This window comes from Cynocephalus volans, chromosome 2 (assembly GCF_027409185.1).
Source record: "Cynocephalus volans isolate mCynVol1 chromosome 2, mCynVol1.pri, whole genome shotgun sequence".
Classification (NCBI taxonomy): domain Eukaryota; kingdom Metazoa; phylum Chordata; class Mammalia; order Dermoptera; family Cynocephalidae; genus Cynocephalus; species Cynocephalus volans.
In genome coordinates, this window is record NC_084461.1 from 186,519,737 (window position 1) to 186,546,806 (window position 27,070).

Sequence of the window (27,070 nt, forward strand, 5' to 3'; positions counted from 1 at the left end):
AGCCCCAACCTAGGCACCGTGAGGTCGCCGCGCAGCGCCCCAGCCGCCGCCCGCCCCCCGGGGAGGAGCCCGCCGCTGCCCCGCCCCTCCCCGCGGCGGGCCCAGCCCACAGCCCGCACGCCCCCACCGCACCCCAGCACGCCACCCCGCTCACCTCCAGCCCCCCCGCACGGCCTCCCCCCGCTCACCTCCAGCCCCCCCCGCACGCCCTTCCCCTGCTCACCTCCAGCCCCCCCCGCACGCCCTCCCCCTGCTCACCTCTAACCTCCCCCCCCCCCCCGCGCGCCCTCCCTGCACGCCGCTGGCACGCCCTTCCCTTAGCAACCCCCTCCAAACGCCCGGACATGCCCCTCCCCATCGTTCGCCAGGTGGGGCACAGGCCAAACAACCCCCCATCCCCTCCATACCTCTAACCCCCTCCTTAAGTCAAACGGAAAATCTCGCCCCTCCACCTTCCTCGCGGGCTGGGGGCGCAGCGCAGTTCCCTTCCCGCCCATCCCGGGCCTCACTAAGTCCTGGCCAGGACCTGGTTATCTGGAGAAAGTTGGCCTCCGCGAGGCTGGTCTGTGGCACAGACTTCTTTTTTTCTCTCCTTGGTCTTAATTTGCGGGTCAAAATACACACACGCTCTCCGCTTTTTGTGGGTCTGCGGCAGAACCGCGGCTGTTGTCAACGCGGGGATGCGGGGTGAATTCTCAGTAGTGGCAGCGGGCTCCGCATCCCGACACAATGCCAGAGCCAGGGACAGGGAGGGGATGGGGCCGGCACGAGGTAGGCCGGAACCGAGGCGTGCACGTCTGAACAGAGCCCAGTGCTGCCCGTCCAAGCAGGCCCAAAGGATGCCCCTGGAGGTGGTATGGGACTCCTAAAATCGTTATTCTTGGCTTCGGTCACACACTGAAGTGAAAAACAAATAAATAAAAAACCCAAGTTCTCCCCGAGTGTAGCTCTTAGGTGGTTATTTTGTTCCTGCCACCCTTAGCTGTCTTAACAGAAAGTAGATGTGAAATCACCGGGAAGAGGTGCTGAGGCTCCCCTTGCTTTGTGAAGTGAGGCATCCCCTCCTGTAAGAGGGAAAATGACGCCTCATAAACCTGGCTGTGGTCTCCCCATTGGATTGTAAGCCCTCTTCGGGCAGGGACTCTGTTCATAGTGAGTCATCCCTCACTGTCTAACCCAGGAACTGACACTGAACACTTGGACATCTGACAAGGCTCTCCTCTCCCTCCACCAAAAGAGAAATTAACCATGCTTTATGTAATTCCAATCACTGGAAAGCTTCTTTACCAGAATCGTAGAATAACAATAGCCAATATTTATTTAATGCTTATTATTTGCCAGGCACCGGGCTAAACCCTTTACATGTATTACCTCGTTTTTAATCCTCAGCAATTTAGGCAATAACTGTGGTCACATAAAGACCACAGTAAAGGCAGTTGTCTGCTCCATACCAGCTATTCCTCCGACTCCTTTTTCCACATGGAACAAAAGTAGTCATCCTGTGACCTTCACAGGATACAGCAGCTTCTTTTAAACAAGGCATCAAACCCTCTGGCTCTAGAACATCTGCCACCGTGACTTATTAACAACCAACGACCACTCTTTTTAACAACAAAAGAGCTTATTGCTATGCCAGGCGCCATGCTCAGCATTTGGTAAGCGGTATCTCACTTAATTTTTAAAGTTGGTGGTGGGAAGAAAAATAAAGTTGTTGGTGGTATTTTTACAAAGAAACAGGCTCAGAGGGGTTAAAAAGTGTTCGAGTTCAGCCCAGATTCACAGAACTGGTAAACAGTGCGTTCAGGATCCAGACCCAAATCTTCCTGACTTCAAAGCCAGCGGTCTCAACAACCACACCATTGGCACTCTATTGTGTGGTCAATGACTTTTACTAGTGTAATGCCATGGGCTTGCTCTTTCCCAGAGCACTTTGCTAATATATTTCTAATGAACTGTAATTTATCTGCTTGTGGGTGAGATTGTGAGCTACCGTAGGGCAAGGACCACCCTGTCTTACTCAGTTTTATACACTCAATGTCCAGCAGGGCACCTGGCACACAGCAATGTTCAATAAATGTGTATGAAATGAAGGGCTACAGCAGTGAGTGAACAAACCTCCCTAAACTAGTATACTACAACATATGGCATATTTCATGTAAGAGCATTCCTCGGAACACAAGGATACAAACTTCTCCACTCTTAATTGTGGTGGTTCATCTCTCAGAACATCTTCAGGCAAGAGGCCTGGCCTAGTACTTGCTCTGTCACTGATTGGCTGAGTCTCCATGTCATCAGAATCAGGGTGCCATTTTGGTGTCTCTTCAGAGCTGTTTAATCCTCCCTCCAGGGTATTACAATGGCAAAGCATTTGGGATACAAATTAGACCTCATTTTAAGGAAGATCCAAGACAGAGTTTACATCCCTTGGCTTACTAGAACACTGTGTGCTGTAACACCCACACTGCTCACTGACATGCGTGCACGATCTGGCCCCAGCCTTCCTCTCCAGCGTCATCTTGCACCATCCTGGCCCATCAGGTCTGCAAATGCGTCATGTTCCTTCCCACCTCAGGGCCTTTGCACATGGTATTACCATCGTCTGGAATTCTCTTCCTCTTCCTGTTTGCCTAGTTAGCATCTACTCATCTTTCAGTTCTGAAGAAGATGTCACTTCTTCAGAGAGTCCTTCCCTGAACCTCTGCCCTTGACCTATGTCCCTATAATATGCTGACACAGTATCTCAAAGCTTTATTTCATAGCACTTACCAGTCTTTCATGACCTATTTATGCGATTATTTGATTAAGGTCTGTCTCTCCCACTAGATTGTAAGAAAGGATTAAGTCTCCTTTGCTCACTGTTGTCTCCAGAGGTCAGCAAAGCACTACTGTGTGCTCAAAATAATTTTTTGTTGTTGGATTTCCCAAGCACGCATTTGGCTAAGAACTCAGAAATCATCCTTTATGGGACTGGTTAATGTGTACTCTTCATTTGATAAAACTCCTCTCAGAGACCATTCGGGTTTTTATCCTACCTTGTCAGCTGCGGTCCTGATTAATGTGTCTGGTTTCTTAATCTGATCTTATTCACTCTGTTCTCTATCCCATAGGAGGATTGATAAGATTATTCTACTGAAGGCCTAGAATGATGAACCTTTGTGCAATGTGCACTGGCTCGAAAGAAACAAAGGTGTGCTACTGCGAAACCATTACCCTAGCTACAGCTGTAGAACCACAGAAGGAAAATCTCAAGTCAGGGCCACTGAAGAAAACTCCAGGACCAATTAGCCAGAGTCTAACAAGGTTTCCCCAGCCACCTTCCTGAAATATACAGAGCCAACCCTATCCTGCACAGCCTCTCAATTCTATGCATTCTATCGGCTGTTTTTAGCGTTTACATACTATCTTGAATCAGAATCTCTTTCTTTTCAGGGTATTTCTATTTCTGATTAAAAGATCTGTTCACTGATTCTAAAAATACCCTTATATCATTCTTTTCCAATAGCTGAGATAATTTCTGGCAGGCAAATTATAGTATAATTCAGTTTCCTACTCTTAAGATGATACATTGGTTTCAAGAATGTTGATGATAAAATATAAATGCTAATCTAGTGTTTTTTTGTTCTTTTGTCCCAGGTTTATTGAAAATATTACAGAAAAATTCAAACGGCTCCACATGGTGTTTTGAAATTCATCCCAACAGTAGTCTGAGTGACCTGCAAGTTGGACAAACTGCAAAGTCCAAAAGCTTGAGCATAAAATCTAGTTTTATCTTGCAACTATTTCAAACATACTATGAGACTGCCTCTCTTTAACAGAAATTGCTCATATACCTAAATAACTTAGGTTGAGATAGATAAATTGATAATATTAAAATTTTCCATTCTTGAATTATGTGTGGAATAATTCACAATAATGTGGTGGGATAAGAATAGGTGTTGTACAGGCTGGCCTGTTAGCTCCGTTGGTTAGAGCACAGTGTTGTAACACCAAAGTCAAGAGTTTGGATCCCCTAGCCGGCCAGCTGCCAAAAAAAACCAAAAACAAAAACCCAAACAAACAAAAAATAGGTGTTGTAAATACTAAAATCCTATTGAGCTAAAAATACATTTAGCTATAAAGTAATTTTTAATTATTTTCAAATACTTTGGTTCCCTGAAAATTCCCTACTTAGCATCTAATCATGTTCCCTTTTCACTAGGCAAGTTGATATGTAGCCATGAACTTATCATAAAGAGAAAGAGAAAATTTAATATTTTGATTCTCAGATGGAAGACAGCCTCCCCAGGGACATTTTAGGTTTCCTGCTTGGCAGGCGGTGGTTCGGAATCAACTATACCTTTCTCAGTCTAGCTCTGTATAAACCAGCAGAGGAGAAAGCAAGCATTTATAAAGAACATAACCAAACCTTGCCCAATTTCTCTTTTCAGCACCCTAATTAAAAAGGCTAAATGGGGTGGCTCTTCTCCTCTCATGAAAATCATCTCTGGAGTAACACTGAAACCTCTTAACAAAGGGGCATTTATTCAGCACAACAGAACTTTGATATCTGCAATGCTTAAAAAAATACATTCCTGTTCCTGAGGAAATTAACTTTGCCAGGTTCAGTTTAAAGGGACTAACCCTCCTTATTTTACTACTGCATGATAAAAAGAAACCAAATTATTTTTCTTTATTATTAAAAATATCTTTTATTGACTGAAGCTGATCAATTCTTATAGAAGGGACACAGAGGCACATAGTATATTCTTTAAAAAATTAAATTACTTTACAAGTTAAAACAGAAGTGTTTAGTCTTTAATAATAATATAAAAAATGCATATAATACTTCATCTTCCAGCAAGCTTTTGTTTGTGTGAGTAGATGGGACTACTATAGACACAAATAAGATAGGGCTCTGCTCAGCTTGGGACAGAAGGACCTCAATTGTCAGTAACCAAGGAGATATCTTCCAGTTAAAAACATTTTATATCATATCATTTTATGTCTATTTATACAGCAAAGTCCAGAGCTAAGACCACAAGAGAAGAGAATACTATTTCTCATATATTTGGAGCTGACTCTGATAAGCTATTGGTTATCATTTGAAAGTATGCACAGGTTTTTTAAAAATCAGACAGTTAAAATAGTATTTTATCTGCAGGGGTTCTCTGTTTGATGTCCACACTTTAAAAATTAAAATTAATTAAAAATTAGCTTCTCTAATTTTTTTTCTTCTCCTCCGTCCCTTGAGCTTCTCTAATTTTTAAGTGTAGTTTATATCTTTTAGAGAAGTCTTTTTTTTTTTTTTTTAGCATAAATCCAAGTTTATATATACACAATAAGGTCTAATTTCTTACACATAAAAATATTCCTTACACCCGAAAAAGGTTAATTTGAAAATAAACAAAATATAGATGTTTAAACAATTAACTTTCAGATTCTGCTCCCCTTTGGTATTAAATGTTGCTCATGAAGGATTACAATCCTCTTTTCATTTTAAGGTTAAGTATTGATGTCTGCTTTCTGCCTTTCACAAAGATGAGAAATCTGCTTCTAGAGGAAGGAAACACAGAGATGATAAAATAAAAATCAAGGAGCACTGGATAGTGTGCTATAAGCTTCCAGTGTCTAAAATATTATACATCCTGATTTTCATCAACATAGGTCATGCAAATATAGATATGAAAATTTCTTAGCAAAGAGAGAAAGAGAACAGGTCAGGGAGGGAGGGGGCTATTTAGATTTCCTGCTTTCCCAGAGTTTTAAAAATGTTCTTATTCTTACATTGGAAATATCTGAAATGACTGTACTGGATTCTGAAGAAACTTTGCATGTGAAATGAAGTTCTGATAGAAGAAAACACAAATCAAGAAAGTGCTTACTAGGTCAATAAACTTTTTTATAAAGTTTGAAACCCACCTAAGTAAGGACTTCTTTCCAGACAGACATTCAGAAGAAATGCTGAAGTTAGTTTAGATTCTGATTTTTCAAGCTGTATCTATGTGTTCACTTCCTTAGATTTAAAATTCTAGGTACTGATGATAAGGACTTTTTGATCTGCATTTCTCTTACAGGTAATTGACATTTTACTCTGATTAAATTGAGAAGGTATGTATACACAGTTCAAGCAAAAGAGAAAGAATTACAGGTCAAACAAAAGCCTATGCCTCTACAGTATCAATGTTCCTGAGTTACTTATTAAATATCAACTGAGATATATGGTGAGTTAAGTAAAGGTGACTTACCCATGATCACAGTGAACATCAAAGTTGACTTTTGCTTTCTTCAATAACTCACAAAGGTATTTTTTTGAGCTGACTCTTCTGAGACGTCTAAGTTCTGGAAAACAACCCCCAAATTAGTACCCAGGATAGAGAAACTAGAAAATACGAAAGAAGACTATCTACCAATATACCATAAATGCCTTTAAAAGACCTTAGGCAAAGAGATATCTGTCCTCCCATGTTCACTGCAGCACAATGCCCAAGATATGGAATCAACCAAAGTGCTGGTCAATGGATGAATGGATAGAGAATATGTGGTACACATACACAATGGAATACTCTTCAGCCTTACAACAGAAGGAAATTCTGTCACTTGCAACAATGTAGATGAACCTGAAGGATATTATGTTAAGTGAAATTAGCCAGGCACAGAAATACAAATACATGATCTCACCTATATGTAGAATCCAAAAAAGTTGAATTCATAGAAGCAGAGAATAGAACGGTGGTTGCCAGGGGCTGGGGGTGGGGTGAGGTGTGGAGGGGGAAAGAGGAGCTGTTGGTCAAAGGCAACAAAGTTTGTTACACAGAAGGAGTAATTTTAGTGATCTACTGCACAGCATGGAGACTATAGTTAATAACAATGTATTGTATATTTCAAGATTGTGCAAAAAATAGATTCTAAATCTTTTTACCACAAAGGAATGATAAATAAGTGAGGCGATGGATGTTAATTTGCTTGATTTAATCATTCTGTAATGTATACACATATCATAATGTCACATTGTACCCTACAAATATACACATTATCTGTCAATTTAAAAAAGACCTAAGGAATTAACCAAATACAATGAAGTAATTCCATACAACTACTATCCAGCCATCCAGCCATCCATCCATCCATCCAACAAAGATTTACTGATTTCCTGTTTGTGTGTGGGGTCCCCTTTGTCTCTAATCTTGTGGTCAGACTGCCCTGTCTGCTTCACCATATGTTATGGCTAAACTCTAGCAATCAGCTAATGTCCAAATACAACTGTCTCACCTTCAGCCTTCACACAGACTATGTGCTGAGCCCTTAACACATGCAGACTCAACAACTCTAAGTGCTCCATGTGCCTACTGAGTGCTCAGTTAGCCTCGTTAGGTGTTTTGACAGGTGGGAGGGAAGAAGGAGAGGATGATCCCTGGAAAGACCCTTGTACATGCAGCTGGCAAACGTTAGCTTGCAGGTGAGCCCACCCCCTCCCCAGCCCCTTCCTCCTCCCGTGTGGCCCACCCTCCGGCCACGCTAGGATTACGCACAGTTGCTCGAGGGCACCCAAAGTGCTTCCAGGCCTCTGTGCTTTCACTCGTGCTTCCCCCTCTCTACTCAAATTGCCTGCCTATGAATTTCATAATCTGATGTACTTTGTTTTATTAATTTAAAAACATTACTCTATCCAGTAATTCCACTTCTGGGTATATACTAAAAAGAACTGAAAACAGGGTCTCAAAGAGATATGTGTATACCTTTGTTCACAGCAGCAGTATTCACCATAGCAAAGGCATGGAAGCCACCCAAGTGTGCAGCAACGGACGAATGGATAACAAAATGTGGCACATACATGCAATGGGATATTATTTAGCTCTAAAAAGGAAGGAAATTCTGACACATGCCATGACATGGACGAACCTTGAGGACGTTATGGAAAGTGAAATAAGCCAGTCACAAAAAGACAAATACTGCATGATTCCACTTATATGCAGTACTCATAGCAGTCAAAGTCATAGAGACAGACACTAGAATGGTGGGTGCCAGGGGCTGAGGGGAGGGGGAAATGGAGACATTGTTTAAAGGGTATGGAGCTTCAGTTGTGTAAGATGAACAGAGTTATAGAGACGGATGGTGGTGACGGTCGCACAACATTATGAATGCATCTTCTACCACTGTTTGTACACTTAAAAACAGTCAAGATGGGGCTGGCTGGAGAGCTCACTTGGTTAGAGCCTGTGCTGATAACACCAAGATCAAGGGTTTGAATCCCCTTACTGACCAGCTGCCAAAAAAAAAAAAGGAAAAGGAAAAAAATGGTCAAGATGGGGGTGCGGGCGATGGCTGGTTAGCTCAGCTGCTCAGAGCGTGGTGTTGATAACACCACAGTCGAGAGTTCAGCTGCCAAAAAAAAAAAAAAAAAAAAGGTTAAGATGGTAAATTTATGTTATATGTATTTTAACACAATAACAAATAGAAACAAACAAAAAACCCACATTATTCTAAAAGGGATCCAAAGGCTTTACCAACCTGCCACAAAAAAGGTTAAGAATGCCGACAGATAATACTAATTGCTTTAAACTAGAAATCAGCATGTGCAGTCCCATGTACTAGTCACAACTCCACGTTCAGTTAAGGTTGAGCCCACTCCCCGTTACCCACATGCCAAACAAAGAGGAAGTCCACCATGGGGTAGGTGATGTGCTCACCTGGGCTGTTTTACTCTTTTCTCTTCCCTCTTTTGTCTATTTTTAAATTATTGGGTTTTTTTTTAAAAAAAAAAAAACAGTTCATATATTTACATTAGCTCAAAAATCAAAACAAGGCTGGCTGTTAAAAAAAAAAAAGTGGCTGGTTAGCTAGCTCACTTGGTTAGAGCGTGGTGCTGATAATACCAAGGTCAAGGGTTTAGATCCTCATACTGGCCAGCTGCCAAAAAACAAAAAAAATATGTACATAGAAAGGTAGAAATGTGGACATCCTGCTTCTATCCCATCCCCTGCCTCTTACTGGTAACGATTCATATTATCTTTCCACTGTGTCCTTGTGCAGATATATATTTGAATTCCCATCCCCTTTCTTACAAATGTAGAATGCTGTGTGAACCTTCCAATATCTGGCATTTTTTCATTTAACAATATACCTGGAAATATTTCCACATTTCAGAGTTTCCCATTCTGTTTCATGGCTACGTAGCATTCCACCGTGGACGCAGCTTACTCACTCGGTTCCATTCTGCTGGACAGTTGGATTGCTTCCTATCTTTTGCTGTTATATAGCAAAGCTGCAACGAAAAACTTGTATGTATGCCATTTCATACCCACACAGAAGTATCTGTAGGAGAGTCCCCAAGTGGCACTGTGTCGTCAAAGGGTCAATTCTTCTGTGATTTTTAGAAAACAATGCCAGCTTCCCTGCCAGAGGATTGAATAACTTTGCACTCCCCAGCAATGTAGGAGAGTGCCTGCTTCACCGAAAGGCTTGGAATTACGAACCTGTCTTTAGCACAGATGGCAGAGCCTTGGAAAAGCAGACAGGCTGCTCAGAACTTTACCCTGCTTCCTTATTGCAAAAGCTTTTTTTTTTTTTTCCTGTGGCTGGCTGGGATGGGGGTCCAAACCCCTGACCTTCATGTTATAAGGCTGTGGTCTAACCAACTGAGCTAACCGGCCAACCCAACTAATAATTTTAAAACAAAATTATTTGCTTTTTCTATATCCAGCTGTACTCAGTACAAAGACACAGCGGGGGTGGGGGGAGTTTGAAAAAACATGTTGCCAAGTAGATTTCTGTTATTTAAATTCTGTTTTCCCAGAATCTCTAGAATTAGTTCGTCGGTCCACTAGCAATTATATATGGAGCCAATATTTTTTCCAGTTAAACGATTTTCTGATTCTAGCCGTGGGATGTGGAGCAAAAGATTTAAACACTTTTCCTTACCTGTAAAATGAAAGGTTGGGATTAGATACCTCTTCTGGGTCTTTCTAGTTCAGAAATTCTCTTAAACCAAGTTGTCACCAAACTCAAACTGCTTTAGCATTTTTTCAGGCTATACCTAGGTCCCCGTTAGGCCTTTTTTCCTGAACTTTTCCTATTGGTTCCATTCCAGGTAGGTGCTGGGCATCCCCTGTAGCAGGTACACATGTGCTCTAGGCAGGTGCCAAGATGAATAAGAAGGCTCCTTAAGGTGCTCATAGCAGAGCAGGGAGACAGGCGTGTAATCAACTACCGTGACCTGTGACGTATACTCTGATAGAGACACACACACACACACACACACACACACACACACACACACACACACACACACACACACACACACACACACACACACACACAGCCCCACACTATGAGGACAAAAATGAGGGAGCTCTTGATTATAGCTCAGATAGGAATTTGACATAGAACACTAAAAAAATCAAGAGAAGAGCGTGAAGCCACAGGATGAGCAGGAAGGAGCGTGTCAAGCAAATGAGACCAGAAGACGATCAGTTCTGCTGTAACACTTGTTTTGAAAAAGTGAATTGGGGCCGAGCCCGTGGCGCACTTGGTAGAGTGCTGCGCTGGCAGCACGGCGACTCTCCCGCCGTGGGTTCGGATCCTATATAGGACTGACCGGTGCACTCACTGGCTGAGTGCCGGTCACGAAAAAAAAAAAAAAAAAAAAAAAAGTGAATTGTTCTGAAACATCAGCTATGTTAGTGGAAAACTGGAGCATAATGTGAAGTTTGCACTTGTTTATGTGCAATTTTGTCCAAAGGAAACGTCAGGTGACTGTACCCAGGTGAACAGGGCCATGCAGAAATAGACAAAACACACACGCACACCCCTCAAACACCCCTCGACCTACCAGTGTGTCGTGAGCCACACCCATACACATCTGCTTCAACAGCTTCCCACCCATAACCTTCCTACCACTTCCCAAATCACAAGCGGCAACTTCTTGACACCCACTGCTACATGCAATCTTAGGTCTCCTTCAAGGGAAAGTGCCATGTTTATTGCAGTATTTATGTATTTCTTAATCATCTGACATACATAAAACTGTCCCACTATTTTTATTACATTCCCATCCTTTTTAAAGAAAACTTTTTAAATTTCACTTTTTATTTTTAAAAAGTGCCTTTACTACAAATTTTAAATCTGGGAAAGTTCCTTTTTCCCCCATTCAAAGAGTTTACAAATATGAACAATGGACCAAGTTTTTCATTTAAAAAGATCATATTTGAAATGGTAAAAGATGATATCCACAGTCATTTATCCAACTTCTAAAAGATACTGAAGTTCTCAAGCAGCCAGAGTACCAGGATTAGTAAGGTTACCTCACTGTCCAGAATTTATAGCTTAATTCCTACACTTATGTGGAAGGGATTAAAATTATGTGATCCGACAAGGGACAACTGTTCCCAAATGACAGTACTGGAAGCATTCCCAAGTCTTCAACTTCACATGACATTGAGCATTTCTGTCCCAGTGGCCTTCTGGACTCACAGCTATTATCCTCTCTCCTTTTCATCACCATGATCACTGGAAACTATCTTCGAATATAACATGAGCCAGGGATGTGATAACTGAAATCTAAAATCATTAGTTTTTATGTGATTGAACTTTCAAAGAGAATACTTAATGAGTGTTTGTGAACCTGGATGCTACAATACGATACAAGATAAAGGAACTCAAAGAAATCCAAATCAGCAGAGCAGCCATTTCCTAGACAGAATTCACTTTGCTGAGGTTGCAGATCAGGCACTAGAGGCATTCATCTAAGTTTGACCTGGAGCCAGGACGCACTGCAGGTAACAGACAATTCACCAAGACCATGAGTCAACATAAAAAGCATGAGGAGCCCCCTAACATGCCAGAGATCTTCACTGCTTCAGATCTCAGTCCAAGCTCAGTCCAGAAAACAGGAAACCCATTCCTATCCTTTTTAAAAAACTCATTGACGAAGGTTTTGAGTGTTACACTCCTAACCCCATTTTTCCCATAAGCTGTGTGGCTTTTATTGTGCAATTTTGCATTGTGTGGTGATTTTTAGGAATCCGTATGTTGTTATAGCTGAAGTAACTGTGCTTATCAAAATATTCAACAAGGTTGTGATATAATAATGCTCTTCTTTATTAATGCATTAAATAATAAGGTCTAGCAGCAGGTTTAATACCCTGTAATTCTGTAGTCTTAAATATACATGATACTTCAAGATATCTGCAATTACTGCAATATTATATATACAGTTAATAAAAATAAACTTACATGTAATTCTTTTTCCCATCAAAGTTTACGGTTTCTGGCCAGCCACCAAAAAATAAAAATAAAATAAAAACATAAAATAAAAATAAAGTTTATGGATCTCTTGAATTCTATTCAACAAACTCTGATTAAAAATACCTGCTCAACAAACACAGAGAGACAGAAAATAGATTCATGGTGGCCAGGGCTGGGGCAAGAGGGGATTGGGTAGTGACTGCAATGAGTATGAGGTTTCTTTTTGGGTGATAAAAATGTTCTGGAATTAGGGGTTGTGAATATGCTAAAATCCACTGGATTGTACACTTTAGTTGGGTGAATTTTCTGTGAATTATAAAATGTGAATTATATCTCAATTAAAATCTTTTTTAAAAAATCAGTGCCCAAGAATCACCAGAAAAGTTATGATTGCTGGCTTTGGTTTTTCCCCACAGGCAGGGGAAGAAGCAGCCTCACTGAATAACATTAAAAAGCTTCCTCTGCCCCAGTGTAAATGAACTACTTCACTAATGCTTCAGAGTTTGTCAAGAGCAATCTTCCTAGGAAACACCACAAAGCCCATCACAGTTTCCCTTAAAAAGCTTATATGGCACATATGGTATCCTTTGACTTGTTTTTGTTTTTTGTTTTTGTGGCTGGCCAGTATGGGGAACTGAACCCTTGACCTTGGTGTTATAAGGCTGTTCTCTAAGCAAGTGAGCTAACCAGCCAGCTTTATACATGGTATCCTTTGAAAAACTGCTATTTTTAGAGCCTATTATTCTTTAAGGTAATCTTTGCAACTACCTGTTTAGGCTCGTGGCAATGAGCATGTTGATTCCAAAATGGTTAATGTTCTAGTTTCAGATCATCAGTGTCACGTGGAAACTGCTCCATGGAACTCTCAATCTAATAACATACCAATGTGAAGAAGAGCTAAACAAGAAATGCCACCAGAGAGTATTTCATGGAACAAGGCAAGGATGTCCACTCTATTTCTATTCAACATTGATCTATAGGTCCTAGCCAGAGCAATAAGGTAAGAAAATAAATAAGGCATAAGAATTGGAAAAAGAAATAAAACTGTTTTTATTCACAAGTCACATGATTGTGTAGAAAATCCTAAAGAAGCTACAGAAAATCTACTAGAATGGGTGAATTCAGCTAAGTTGCAATTTACAAAAATCAACTGTAGTTATTTATATTATTGACAAACAATTTGAGAATGAAATTTAAAATATCATGTAAAATAACATCAATAAACAAAATATTAGGAACAAATTTAACAAAAGATGTGCAAGATCTCTACAATGAAAACTACAAAATATGGTTAAGAGAAATAACGAAAGACCTAAATAAATGGAGATATATCTGTTCACAGATGTCAGTTCTACCCAAACTGATCTTTAGTTTCAAGGAAAACACAATACTAGAGGGCATTTTTATAAAAAATTGACAAGTTGATTCTAAAATTGACAGGAGTCTGCAAGGGACCTAGAATAGTCAAAACAATTTTCAAAAAAAGGTGGAGAACATACACTAATTGATTTCAAGACTTTCTATGGAATAATCAATACAGTACAGTATTGGTGTAGAGACAAACAGATCAATGGAAATGACCACAGCCCAGAAATAGACCCTTGCATGTAACTGATATTCAACAAAGATGCCAAAAGTAATTCAATGTCAAGAAGACAGATTTTTCAACAAATGAATATGAAAAAAAATGAACCTTGATCCCTACTTCACACCACACAAGAAAATTAAGTTGAAATGAACCACAGACTTGCACATGCCTATAAAACTTCTAAGAGAAAATACTCACAACCTTGGAGTATGCTTCTTAGGACACAAAAAGCATCATTAAAAAAAACCTGTTAGGTTGGACTTCATCAAAATTTAAAATTTCTGCTCTTCAAAAGACACTGTTAAGAAATGTATACTGAGAGAAAATACTCACACTGTATCTAAAAAGGGAAAAAGGACTTGTGTCTGGATTATATGAATATCAAAGGTAACAACTGTATTTTAAAATGGGTAAAAGACTTGAATAGACATTTCACAAAAGATATAGATTAAGCATCCCCAATCCAAAGATCCAAAAAGCTCAAAAATTTGAAACTTTTTGAGTGCCTACATGACACACAAGGAGCATTTTGGATTTCAGACTTTCAGATTGGGGGTGCGCAACCTGTTAAGTATCTGCAAGTATTTCAAAATCTGAAAAAATCTGGGCTGAGCCTGTGGCACACTCGGGAGAGTGCGGCGCTGGGAGCACTGCGACACTCCCATCGCGGGTTCGGATCCTATATAGGAATGGCCGGTGCACTCACTGGCTGAGTACCGGTCACAAAAAAGACAAAAAAAAAAAAAAATCTGAAAAAATCTGAAATCCAAAACATTTCTGGTCTCAAGCATTTTGGATAAGGGATACTCAACCTGGATATGAAGAGCCAATAATATGAGAGCACATCAAAAGATGCACAATATCACTAGTCATCAGGAAAATGCAAATTAAATCACACAATGATACTATTTCACATTCACTAGAATGGTTAAAATCAAATAGACTGACAAAACCAAGTGTCGTTAAGTACATGGAGCACCTAGAACTCTCATACATAGCTGGTGGGAATGTAAAATGGTATTACTATCTTGAAAAACAATTTGGCAGTTTATTTAAAAGTTAAACATTTACCTATAACAGCAATTCTATTTCTAGGTATTATCCCTAAAGAAATAAAAACATATGTCCATAAAAAGACTTGTATAAAAATATCGATAGCAACTTTATTCACAATAGCTGAAAACTGTAAACAACCTACATGTCTCATCACCAGGTGATAAATAAATTGTGTTTTATTCATATAATGGAATACTAATCAGCAATAAAAAGGAATGAAGTACTGATACACACGATAACACGGACGAATCTCAAAATAATTATATTGAAAGAAGCTAAACAGTAGATACTGTATGACTGCATTTATCTGAAGTACTAGACAGGCAAAACTATTTTCTAGTGATAAAAAAAAATCAGGTCAGTAGTTGCCTGGGGTGGGGAGTAAAGAGGGATTCACTTAGAAGAGTATGAGGGAACTTTCTGAGTGATGGAGATGTTCTGTGTCTTGACTGGGATATTCATTACGTGGGTGCATAAGATTTGTGTAAATTTACTGAACTAGTATGATCTGTAGTAGATCTTCATTAAAGTACTAATACAGGCATTAAAGACATACTTAATAAAATTCCCTCATTTTACTGTATGTAAATTATACTTCAAAAAAGCTCATTTTAATAGAAAAGTATTTCAGTGTTCTTGCAGACCTTTTTGTTTATTTAGGTTTTTGTTCAGAGATGCAAAAAAGTTGAACTCAGTGGCTTTCAAATATCTTTAACTAGGCATACGACACATCTAAGTAATGTACCAGGAATCCTAAACTTAAAGCATCAGTTCCAAGCTCTTATTTTAAATATTAGGAAACTGGAACCCAAGTATCCTGATTTCAAGTCCAGTGTCCTTTTCACTACTTATGTTGAGGTTATTAAAATCTACGAAGCAACTTATATCATTGCTATTGAAATGTTACTGTGCTCAGAAAAAGCAGTTAAAATTAAATGTGAAACACTCCCTAAAAGAATGACAGATTTAGAAAATTACTATTTTGCAGTTCCTAATGAAACAAAGGATCTAAATAATAATCATTAATGAATGCTACAATCATTAAGTGAACTGTAGGGGAACTTTATAACATAAAAGCTCATGCTAACAAACTCCTGAATGTACTGATCAAGCTGAACATCTGAAAGTGGGACAACCAGATGGGACCTTCCTAATAGGGTGGAATAGGAAGCAGACTACCTCACAAATGAGGTAGTCATGCAAAGAAAACCCCCCAAGCCCCAATTTAATCTAATCAAGCCACCAGATCTAAGTGCCAGTTTACAGGAATTATGGGGGATAGAGAAATGTGTTAAATAACACAATAAGGATAGAGAGTTGGCAAAATCCAGAATGTGGGAAATTCTACAGGACAAATGACCCAATATTTAATGACCCAATATTTATTTATTAATGCCACCCAAATAAGTGGCATTAAAAAACAAAGAACAGAGAAGAAGGAAGAGGAAAAAAGGGGAAGAAGGAAGGAACAGGGAGAGAGGAAGAGAGAGGGAAGAAGGGAGGAAGGCAGGAAGTGCTCGTGATTAACAGAGACTTTAAGGGATAAATCGAAATGCAAAGTATGGACCTTGGTTGGATGTTGATTTGAATAAAGAATAAAAAGACATTTTTGAGATAAATGGGGAAAACTTTATATGGTTTACACATTAGATATTAAGAATTTATTGTTAATTTTGCTGGCTGTAATAATGTTATTACAGTTGTTTTTAAAAAGTCCGTATCTGGGGCCGGCCCCATGGTGCACTCGGGAGAGTGCAGCTCTTGGGAGTGCAGTGGCACTCCCGCCGCAGGTTCGGATCCTATATAGGGCTGGCCGGTGCACTCACTGGCTGAGCGCGGTGTGGGCGACACCAAGCCGAGGGTTGCGATCCCCTTACCGGTCGTCTCTGCTAGAGATACGTAATTAAATACTTATGAGTGAAATGATATGATGTCTGGGATTTGCTCCAAAATGCTTCAGAAGAAAGTGTGCATGGATGGGATTAGATAAAACAAAAATGGTGGAATGCTGATGGTTGTTGAAGGTGAATGATTGTACTATTCTTTCTATTTTTGTGTGCACTTGAAATTTTCTATAATAAAGTGGTTTTTTTTAATTCCCAAGAATTTATATTCAATGCCCCAGGTAATTTGAAAGAGAAAGTTTGGATGCAGTGACATCTGAGTGTGACTTTTTCCTTCTCCTTAAACCAAGAGTGCTACCTCCTTCCCTCAAAGACATAACAGAAAGGTTCCCTACAATGACATTCGCACACCAGTAGGGTATTCAGATACTATGAATGTGGTCAAAAGAAAATGGCACCTGTACATCTTTGGCACTGCTGTGGAGGTTCTCGCAGGTGATGGGCAGCAGAGTGCTCAGCTCCAGGTCGGTCACCATCTGCCGAGATTCTGCCAGCAGACGCTGCAGCTTACTTGTGGGCGAAAAATCATCCTGGGAAGACAGCATAATTTTAGCCTTCATGAAATCAAGAAGCTTAGATGTTTATGTTTACAAACCTTATAAACGCAGACATTAATTAGCTGTTAATACTTCTTTGACTTTAGGTAAGCAGAGCAGGATATCAAATAATAGAATAATCAAATTCCTTTTATTTCTTAGAACCTACTTAGTTAAATAATTCAACTTAAACAGAACTTATTACAACTAATTAAGTAACATCCATGTAACATTAGGCATTTTTTCTTTTTTATTTTTTTTCTGTTCTTTTTTCACTGCCAGTTACAGGGGATCAAACCCTGGACCTTGGTGTTATCAACAGAATCTTAGGCATCTTTTGCCCTCTTAAATCACCTCTTCGAGGCCTACTTAGAATGTCAAAACACTTGCAGGGCCGGCCCCATGGCTCGTGGTTCACTCGGGAGAGTGCGGTGCTGGTAGTGCTGAGGCCGCGGGTTCAGATCCTATATAGGGATGGCCGGTGCGCTCACTGGCTGAGCGTGGTGCAGACCACACCGTGCCGAGGGTTGCAATCCCCTTACCAGTCAGAAAAACAAACAAACAAACAAAAAAAACTTGCAAAATGGAACTTGAACACTAATAGTTTATCAGCTTTTAAAAGTGCATGAATATCATTCTCAAGGAAGATCTAAGGGAAAAAATTAAAATACGTGAATACGTGCCTTAATGAATTCTTGTTAATTTTCAACTTTGGGATCTGAATTTTTAGCGAAAAATGAGTCACTACCAACTGCTCTCAAAGGGGCCTAAACAATTTTTTTGATAAGAAAAGTTAATTTCCAACTTTCCATGAACAATGATCACTACTGACCTGGCACACAGGATATGTTTAATAAACATCTGCAAAATGAATATATCTGTGTATACAAATATAGTCAACATAGACATGTAATGTTATGTACAGCCTTAGAAAAACAGGTGCAAACACTGAAAAAGGATCTCCAAGAGGTAATAATAGCTAATATTTTCCCTTGTATTTACAGCTTTAAAAAAACTAAGTTTTACTGAGTCAGAATTGACATACAACTAACTGTGCAATTAAAGTGTACAATCTGATGAGTTTTGACATAGGGCTACACCCATGAAACAGTGACCACAAGGAACAGTGAACGCATTCACCACACCCAAGCCCCTTTGGAATTCCTGCCTCTACCCTTTCACATCCCTCCCTCATTCCCAGACAACCACTGATCTGCTTTCTTTTCTATTTTTTTTTCAGATCAGTACAGGGATCTGAACTCTTGACCTTGGGGTTATCAACAACACACTCTAACCAAGTAAGCTAACCTTACAGCCCTACTGATCTGCTGTCACCAGAGATTAGTTTACATTGTCTAGAATTTTATATAAATGCACTCAAGCTCTTGTCTGTCTGTCTTCTTTCACTCAGTGTAATTATCTTGAGATTTACCCATGTTGTTGTGTGTATAACTAATTAATTCCTTTTTACTGCTAAGAAACATTCCATTGTATGGATATACCACAGTTGTTTATCATTTCACTTGTTGATGGTCATTTGGGATGTTTCTGGTTTTTTGGCTAGTACAAATAAAGCTGCTTGAATATTTGTGTATAAGTCTTTGTGTAGACATATGTTTTCAATCCCTAGGAATCGGAGGACTGGGTCATAAGGTAGGTATACATTTTACTTAAGAAACTGCCAAAGTGTTTTCCAAAGTGGTTATACCAGTTTACATTCCCATCATCAGTGTATGAAAGTCCCAGTTGCTCCAGATTCTAGTCAACACTTGGTATGGTCATTTTTAAATTTCACACATTCTAACAGATATGAAGTAGTACTTCAGTGTGGTTTTAACTTGCATCCCCTAATGACTAATAATGTGCATCTTTTTATGTGCTAATCTGCCATATATTTAAAGCTTTGTTTTCAATTAATAGAGCAGTTCTAGCCAATTATTCAATCCAATGTGATTGGATTAGGTATGGCTGGAGTATTCCTCCTTTAATTACTTTCCCAGTTTTACCTCACCCCCGAGCGATGTTAACAAAATTAACACTCATCATATACCTATTAGAGGCCACACCCTACAATATTTCATTTAGACCAAGCAACTGTGATGTTACCATTGCATATTTGCAGAGGAAGAAACTAAGGCTCAAAGAAATTAAATAACTTTACTAAGATCATAGAGTTAAGACAAAGTAAAACAGGGATTTGAACCCAGGTAAATCTGATTTCAAAGCTCAAGATCTTCCCAAAATAACACCAAAAGTAAATTTACTTCAACTTGTTTTCTTTGCGAAGAGCTACAATGAAGACCCTGTTTATGATGAAGACACTGGCTGTAGGTAACTCTCTGTAAGCACAGAGGGGTGAACAAGGATGTTCACTGCAGTGCCAGCAGAGAAGCAACTTCACTGCTCAGGACCACATGAGTCACCAATTAAAATAAACAGACTATGTCTACTAGGGTCTCCAAGTGTCAGCATGGATAAATGTCAGAAAATATTGACTGAGTTGAAAAAAATCACATTGCAAAGGATACATACAATATTTTACCATTTATGTAAATTTTAAAAACACAAACAACATTATGTAATGTTTACCATATATGCTTTTATGTAGTAAAAGTATAAAAACAAGCATGGAACCAACTTCAGGATAGTGGCTAACCTGCAGGGGAGCTGGCATGGGGGTAATTGCAGGTGGGACTTAACACTTTACTACAGTTTATTTCTTCAAAAATAAAGATAAAGCAAATATGTCAAAATGTAAACATATGTTAAATCTGAATGTAGATACACAATTGCTTGTTATATTTATTTTCCGTATGTTTAAAATATTTATTAAAAATTAATATATCGATAACCTGGAAGTTCTGAGGGATGCCTTACCTAAAAACTTATCTATAGTTACTTAGAGAAAACAGAAGGTGAGCAACTTGGACTATGGTTAATAACATAATCCAGAGAAGAAAACACTGACCTGTGGGCTCTAGCTCTCTAAGGAATGAGTACTATAAAAATAACTGAGCTGTGAAGACAGGGCCAAAATTTCCCAAGTGTGAAAACCAAAAGATGTGATGTTAATTGAGGTCTCAGTCTTTCTTTCCTAAATTAGAGGTTTTCAAATTTAAGCGCACATCAGAATCACTTGGAGGGCTCGTAAAACTGCAGATTGCTGAGCCCCGCTCCCAAAGGTTCTGATTCAAGAGGTCCAGGGTGATGAAGAAGAGAAACTGCATTTCAAGCAAGTTCCTAGGTGATGCTGATGCTGCTGGTCTGGAGAACACAATTTGAAAAAGAACCACTGCTTTTTAATAATTCCATCTCCTTTCTTTCCTCTCCGTAGACTCTATGGTAAAAACCCACAATTCAGGAAATACATTTTTTTAAACAAATTAAATTTGTTGAATTAAAGCTTATTTCTCCTGTTCATTTGAAATCAGATGATAAGCCCATTTCAATTTCTCTTTTAAAAAAGGGAAAGAAAAGATTTTTACTTAAGTAGCCTTTAATTGAAGAAAAACTAGCCTCCACTGCTGTAGTTCCTGAATATACAATATACACACAGTAGAATAGTCATTAAGAAAGCCTAATTCCTGTGCTCTAACATAGTCCATTGCTTTGCTAGCTTTCTTATCAATGGAAGGAAGATTTAGATTTGCCATCCTGGTATCCTGGTAAATAATGAATGTCAGAGTATATACTAAAATCGCATTTATGTCTTACATTATACATTCATCAGGTTACATATCTCTGCAGAGAGAGATGTTTATAGGTAAGCTCACCAACACATCATCTGTGTTTCTCTGGAGACAGGGTGTGTACGTTTGAAAGAAGGGGTGGCTAAACACAGGCAGCTGGGTGACATTTTCTGGGCGTACATTTCTGTATTGTTATGGTGTTGTGTTTTTTTTAATAATAAATATACATCAAGTTGCTAAAAGAAAGCAATAAAATTTTTCTTGAAAGAAAAAAAAATAAGAGGATTACTTAAAGTTCTATAATTAAAAAACTGAGAAATGGCCAAAATTAAGTAAGCTAACAACAATGCTAGAAAAAAATTAAAAGCCTATTGGTGCGAAGTCTTGCTTGAATAAGCTGGGAATTTCTAAGTAAAAGACAAACCTTTCCTTTGCACAATGCTGCATCTTTGTTGATTAACAAACTCTTAGATGAATTCTTTTTATCAGAAGAGGGCCCTGTCTCATCCTCTTTTAAGGTAGATTTTGAAGAATCCAAACAGTGGGAATGCTGGATGGCAATTAATTCACTATGAATAATAAAACCAAATGAAAACAGATATCTTAAAACAGTATCATGTATATATCACTAATATTCTTATAATTAAAAGTATCTCAAGAAGACAAAAAAACGTTTTTTTTAAATGAAGAAGCTTGAGTTTGAGTAAAATATTAGAGATGTGAGTAGAATATTATAAATTAATGCATACCTTTTGCAAGTATGAATTAAAACAAAATTCTTACTTAAGAGTAATTATAGAATAAGGAATTTCCCTCCCCCCAAAATACAGAGAAAAAAACCTTCGTAAGAGAGGATCATCCAAAAGGGAGGGAAAAAAATTAATACAGTATAAAGGTGAACTTGTGAAAGGTGTATGTTTTTGGTTTGAGAGACTGATTTTTGTTAATTTTTTTTGAAGTCCTTTTGTGATAGTAGAATGGCACTGTTGTGGCTTATTAATTCTTCTACAGGTACTCAGTATTAGGGAACAAACATATGTAGCTAAGCCTCTGCCTATGTAAACTCAAAGCAGAGTTTACTTTTTAAAAAATTTTTGGCAGCTGGCTGGGGATCTGAACCCTTGACCTTGGTGTTACCAACACCATGTGCTAACCAACTGAGCTAACTAGCCAACCCTCAAAGTGGAGTTTAATAAAAAAAGCTGGGGCTGGCTGGTTAGCTCACTTGTTTAGAGTGTGGTGCTGATAACACCAAGGTCCAGGGTTCAAGCCCTGTACCCACCAGCCACCAAAAAAATAGCAAAAGCTGTTCTGGGACAGACCAGAGGTGCTGGAACCTCTTCCTCCCATGTAACCTAAATGAGAACAGGCTGCCCATGTTTCTTCCCTCCACAGGTAAACCTCTATTTGTCAAGCGGAATGTGGCACAAATGTGAACATTTCAGCTAGATAATAAAGTAGGTACACAAGTTCTTATAATCTAAGGAGAAATAGGAAAACATAATTATCTTTTCTACTCAATCACGTATTTGTCATGTGATGTCTTGGCATGTACCTGTGCTGGCAGAACAACCAGTCACAATTACTTTAAGTCAGTGAAGTGAAAAGGGCCTTCAAAAAAAATTCTGAATGTATGTATATTTGAATTTAGTTCATACATTAAATTTAATATATACACACTATGTTTCTAGAACTATCTGACACAAGCTTTTCCCTTAATATACAAGTGTACTTAGCAGTGAAAAAAAGGCAGTTGTGCCCTACTGATACTTGCAATTGTACAAAAAAGAGCCTTAAAAACCAAATATGAATAGATCACATGTACTATAACAACCAATTTTTTAAAATTTTGCAACTGGCAGAATAATTATCTGTATGATTTTTTAAAATGACTCAAACTTCTAAAGGGGCCAAAGAATCCTCCTATCAGTACCAGAAAGAAATTTTAATCATCAAGTTCTATGAAAGTCAATGCAATGATTAAAATAAGGCTCTCAATATAGAAACTTCATCCTTTCTATAATTTAAGATTGAAGAGTTATGCTTTATTTAAAAATAGCAGACATTATTACAGCGCCACTCAACCATAAGATTCAGCAATTCTAACAATAAGATGGGCCTGAATAATGCAGCATATGCCAATAACTAACCCATGTTCTTCTCTAAAACAAACCAATAACTTTTTCCACCTTGTTAAATACAAATATTCTTTCTCTCACATGATTTTTAAAAAGTAAGAAAGTTTGGGAAATGTGAAGTTGAAAACAGTAAACTAAACACAGAGGCAGAAGCTGCTGCGTACGTAAATATGCCGAGTGACCCTGGATAAGAGCAAAGAGATTTTTACATGGGGTCTAGATAATGCAGTCTAGACCTGAAAGGGTCAGCTTTCAGTTCAGAAGGGACCAGGATGAGGCATGTTCCAGAGCAGCATTCCACTCTGTACAGTGACCCGCCCATTTGTTTTCTAATAAAACATCTTTGCCTAACTCATGACAACTGGTTTTGTTTTTAAATACAACCTTTGCCTCAGAAGCCATCCTCAGAACAAACTTTTCACTGGAATCTAATATGGTCTCTTTGTACAATCAGAGACTCAACAGTCTATGCTGTGATGAAAAGAATAAATAGTTTGTCTTAAGATTTCTGCTTGCAAGTGCTGACCTGTGGCTCACTTGGGAGAGTGCGGTGCTGATAAAGCCAAGGCCACGGGTTCGGATCCTATATAGGGATGGCCGGTTTGCTCACTTGGGAAAGCGTGGTGCTGACAACACCAAACCAAGGGTTAAGATCCCCTTACCAGTCATCTTTAAAAAAAAAAAAAAAAAAAAGATTTCTGCTTGCAAGCACCGCTTTCGGTTTAAGAGCAGGCATGAAGTGGCTACTGCAGCCTTTTATATTTCTAAATATTGGTATGTATGCTCCCTGGGTGTTTACCGACATGAACACTACTAACCTCGTTGAGGAGTTATATTTTGTCCCACTGACGCCTTCTAAACAAGTGCACACAGATTTGTGGCGGACAATTCTTTGCATTTTGGAAGGCATAAAAATACTCATCCATTCTACATCAGACATGTGGCCTGGGGCTTCAATTATAAAGTTACTTGGGTGGCAGCATTTGGATTCACACATGTCACTTCCACCTGGAGAGGCTTCATTTTTCTGGCCACATGAGATTTCTGACCTTTCCATTTGATCTTGACATTCCACATCCATCTTTTCTGGTTGTTTTGAACCAGAACAGTTGGCCAGACCCAAGTAAACATTGACATCATGCCACTGCTTTTCATGAGATAAAGAAGTTTCTGAGAGCTGTTTCACTTCGTTCTGAATCCCAATTCCACTACCTTTTGGTGATTTTGCATGGATTTTGCACAATGTAACTTTGTTTTCAGGCTCATTCTGGATTTTTCCTCCCACAGACCAAGACTTTTGTTTTTCCATTAAGTCTTTTGTAAATACAAATGCAGTATTAATCTGCAGTTTCTTCTCTTTGCATACATCACAAGAACTTGTGTCTGACCTATTTAGCTGTTCAAACATGGCCTCAAATTTTTGGTCCTTCACCGGTGACTTCTGATTTTTCTCCCTCTTAACATTGACTCTTGGGTGGTTACTTTCAAGGTCTGATAAACACATGTCTCTGCTATGGTGGCATTAAAAAAAATAAAAGTTATAAGATACACTGATACTGTCATTCTAAATATTGCACCCAAACTTCATCAGTAGAGCTAAATCCCAATGAGACCCATTTGTCTGATCTTCAGAGCCTAGTTCCATCCATACCTCCTCCAGGAAGCCTTTCTAACCACCAAGCCCACATTCACTTCCCCTTTCCCACACTTAAGTCTAATTGTACATATTGTCCATATGACAAAAAACCAGCAATACTACATAAATGTGACAAAACCTTTTAACAAATCTTCCTTTAAAGTTTTTCATGCCAAATGTATTCAGTATTCTGATCTGTATCATTCTGATCCCTTAGAAAACACAACTCTCTCCTTCTATAATAGCATAAATCATTTTATGCTTTTAAGGAATAACCTCAACTTGTCTAGTACCTCCCAGTGGCAATGAAGTTCAAAATGGAAAAAGAGCCAATATGTTCGTGGCTTCTACTGGCAAGAGAACCCTGAGTTGGTTTGGTGTCTGCTGGAGGCGGCAGCAGCTAGAATAGAGAGCAATGGGGTAGCAACCCCAGCAGATGCCTCAGAAAAAAAGCATAGTGAGGGGCAGTGGAAGCCCTTGTCACACTACCTGCAGCGGTAATCGCTTCTTACATTCCATTCATGCAACTAGGAACTACCACTATCCTGATCTCCATTCTCCCAAGGAAAGCTGTTGTGGGGAACTTCCCCAATTCCTCTCCTTTTTAATGACTCCTTGTAACATTTCTGCTTAGAAAAGCAGACCAAATTTAACTGTAGTACAGGTATATGCCTATTAAATTAAAGCACACTTTATATATTTATATTTTAATTTTATAGAAACCAATTTAATTCCCACACTGCTTGTTACATATAAGGGAAGATGTCTCCTGTTAACAAGGCAAATGGGCAAATCATGCTAAGAGATCACCCTCAGCTGGCTAAGCTCCTACTACAGTTATTGACGCCATTCTTTGGCATTACATTTGCCCTCCACATTCTCAAGTTCCACATCCACAGATTCAATCAACCACAGATAGAAAATATTCAGAAAAAAAAGTATGAAAATAATACAAATAAAAAAATACAATATAACGACTATTTATATAACATTTACATTGTATTAGGTATTATAAGTAACCTGGAAATGATTTAAAGTATAGGGGAGGATGTGCATAGGCTATATGCAAATACTATACCATTTTATATCAGAGACTTGAGCATCTGTGTATTTTGGCATGCAGGGGCATCCTGGAACCGATCCCCTGGGGATAACAAGGGACGACTGTATTTCTTGCAGGCAAGTACCATGCCCTATATATTTTTATATTCCCTATTCCAAGTCTAGTGCCTAAACACTGTGAGTGCTGAATGATTCATCTCTGTAGTTTCTACTCTAGCTCAAAGCCTTCTACCTGACACACAAGTCAGGTTTAATGAATTTACTTTCATCAAGTGGCTAAAGTAGGATCATGCCTAAAATTCTTAGATAAGGTCTCACTACACCCAAGATTATAACAATAGTTATTAGCTCACAGATATTTATTTCCTACTATATGTGGAGTAGTAGTGGGTACTGGTGTAAATGCACGGTAAATACTGATTGAATGATGGAATAAAATATAAGATCATATTAACAGCATCTTGCTAAGATTACCTGGATTCCAGTGCCTTTGATTCTTCCATCTTTGAGTCATACATCTGTATGAATTCCTGAGAATTTTCCACATTGAAATTAAGAAACTGCAGATCATTCTGTTGTTTTACATAAATCTGCCGTAGATATTGTTAATCAGTACAAAATGTAATAACAAAACTAAATTGAACCAACAATTTGGTACTTTCAAACCATAAAACAGATCAGGTAGTTAGTAGAGAAATATGCTAAATATGTCTGCTTTTATTTTTCCTATGTTAGATTTGTTAGTATAGCTAGTGTTCTAACTTGTAATGACCATAAACAAGACCCCACCTGCTGTGCTAAATACTCATATGATATCTGTCTAATGTAGTCAGGATTTCAAAAGCACCATTAACAAAATCAACAGGCATACATTTCCTTCATTTGTTCTGTGTTTGTAAATTTTCCCACCTAATAGCTAGAGAGCGATAACTGGGGACATACCTGTCTCAGATTATGCAGTTCTGAATTTGTACGTTCTTGCTTTGACTTTGCTATATCAAGTAACTCATCTTTCCTCTTTTCTCTCTCTACTATTTAAGAACAAATATTATTAAAATATTTTTCATCAATCATATCAACACAAATCTCTCTATTTCTAACAATTTAATGCTCAGCTTATATTTTTTTGTTCCTGAACTTAAAATAGTAGAGCAGCTGACTGGGAAAAACTTTAATCTGTGATTCTGACTAGACACTTCATCAAAATGGAAAACTTTCACGATATAATTAATGCTAAGT

At 38.6% G+C, this 27,070-nt stretch overlaps 1 protein-coding gene across 2 annotated transcripts in view; it reads right to left on the reverse strand.

Moving 5' to 3' along the window:
* Positions 1 to 4,791: 4,791 nt before the first annotated feature.
* Positions 4,792 to 27,070, reverse strand: part of CCDC62 (coiled-coil domain containing 62) — a 44,359-nt gene continuing 22,080 nt past the window's right edge. The window contains exons 7-13 of one of the 2 annotated variants that reach the window (XM_063087177.1): positions 26,774 to 26,862; positions 26,306 to 26,421; positions 23,952 to 24,644; positions 21,420 to 21,564; positions 17,169 to 17,324; positions 6,225 to 6,318; positions 4,792 to 5,532 (exon numbers count right to left, since the gene is read on the reverse strand). In XM_063087177.1, the coding sequence (XP_062943247.1) occupies positions 6,265 to 6,318; positions 17,169 to 17,324; positions 21,420 to 21,564; positions 23,952 to 24,644; positions 26,306 to 26,421; positions 26,774 to 26,862 (1,253 nt within the window). In that variant the 3' untranslated portion in view covers positions 4,792 to 5,532; positions 6,225 to 6,264. Of the gene's footprint in view, positions 5,533 to 6,224; positions 6,319 to 17,168; positions 17,325 to 21,419; positions 21,565 to 23,951; positions 24,645 to 26,305; positions 26,422 to 26,773; positions 26,863 to 27,070 lie in introns of those variants that run through there. The other variant, XM_063087178.1, reaches the window with a different exon arrangement.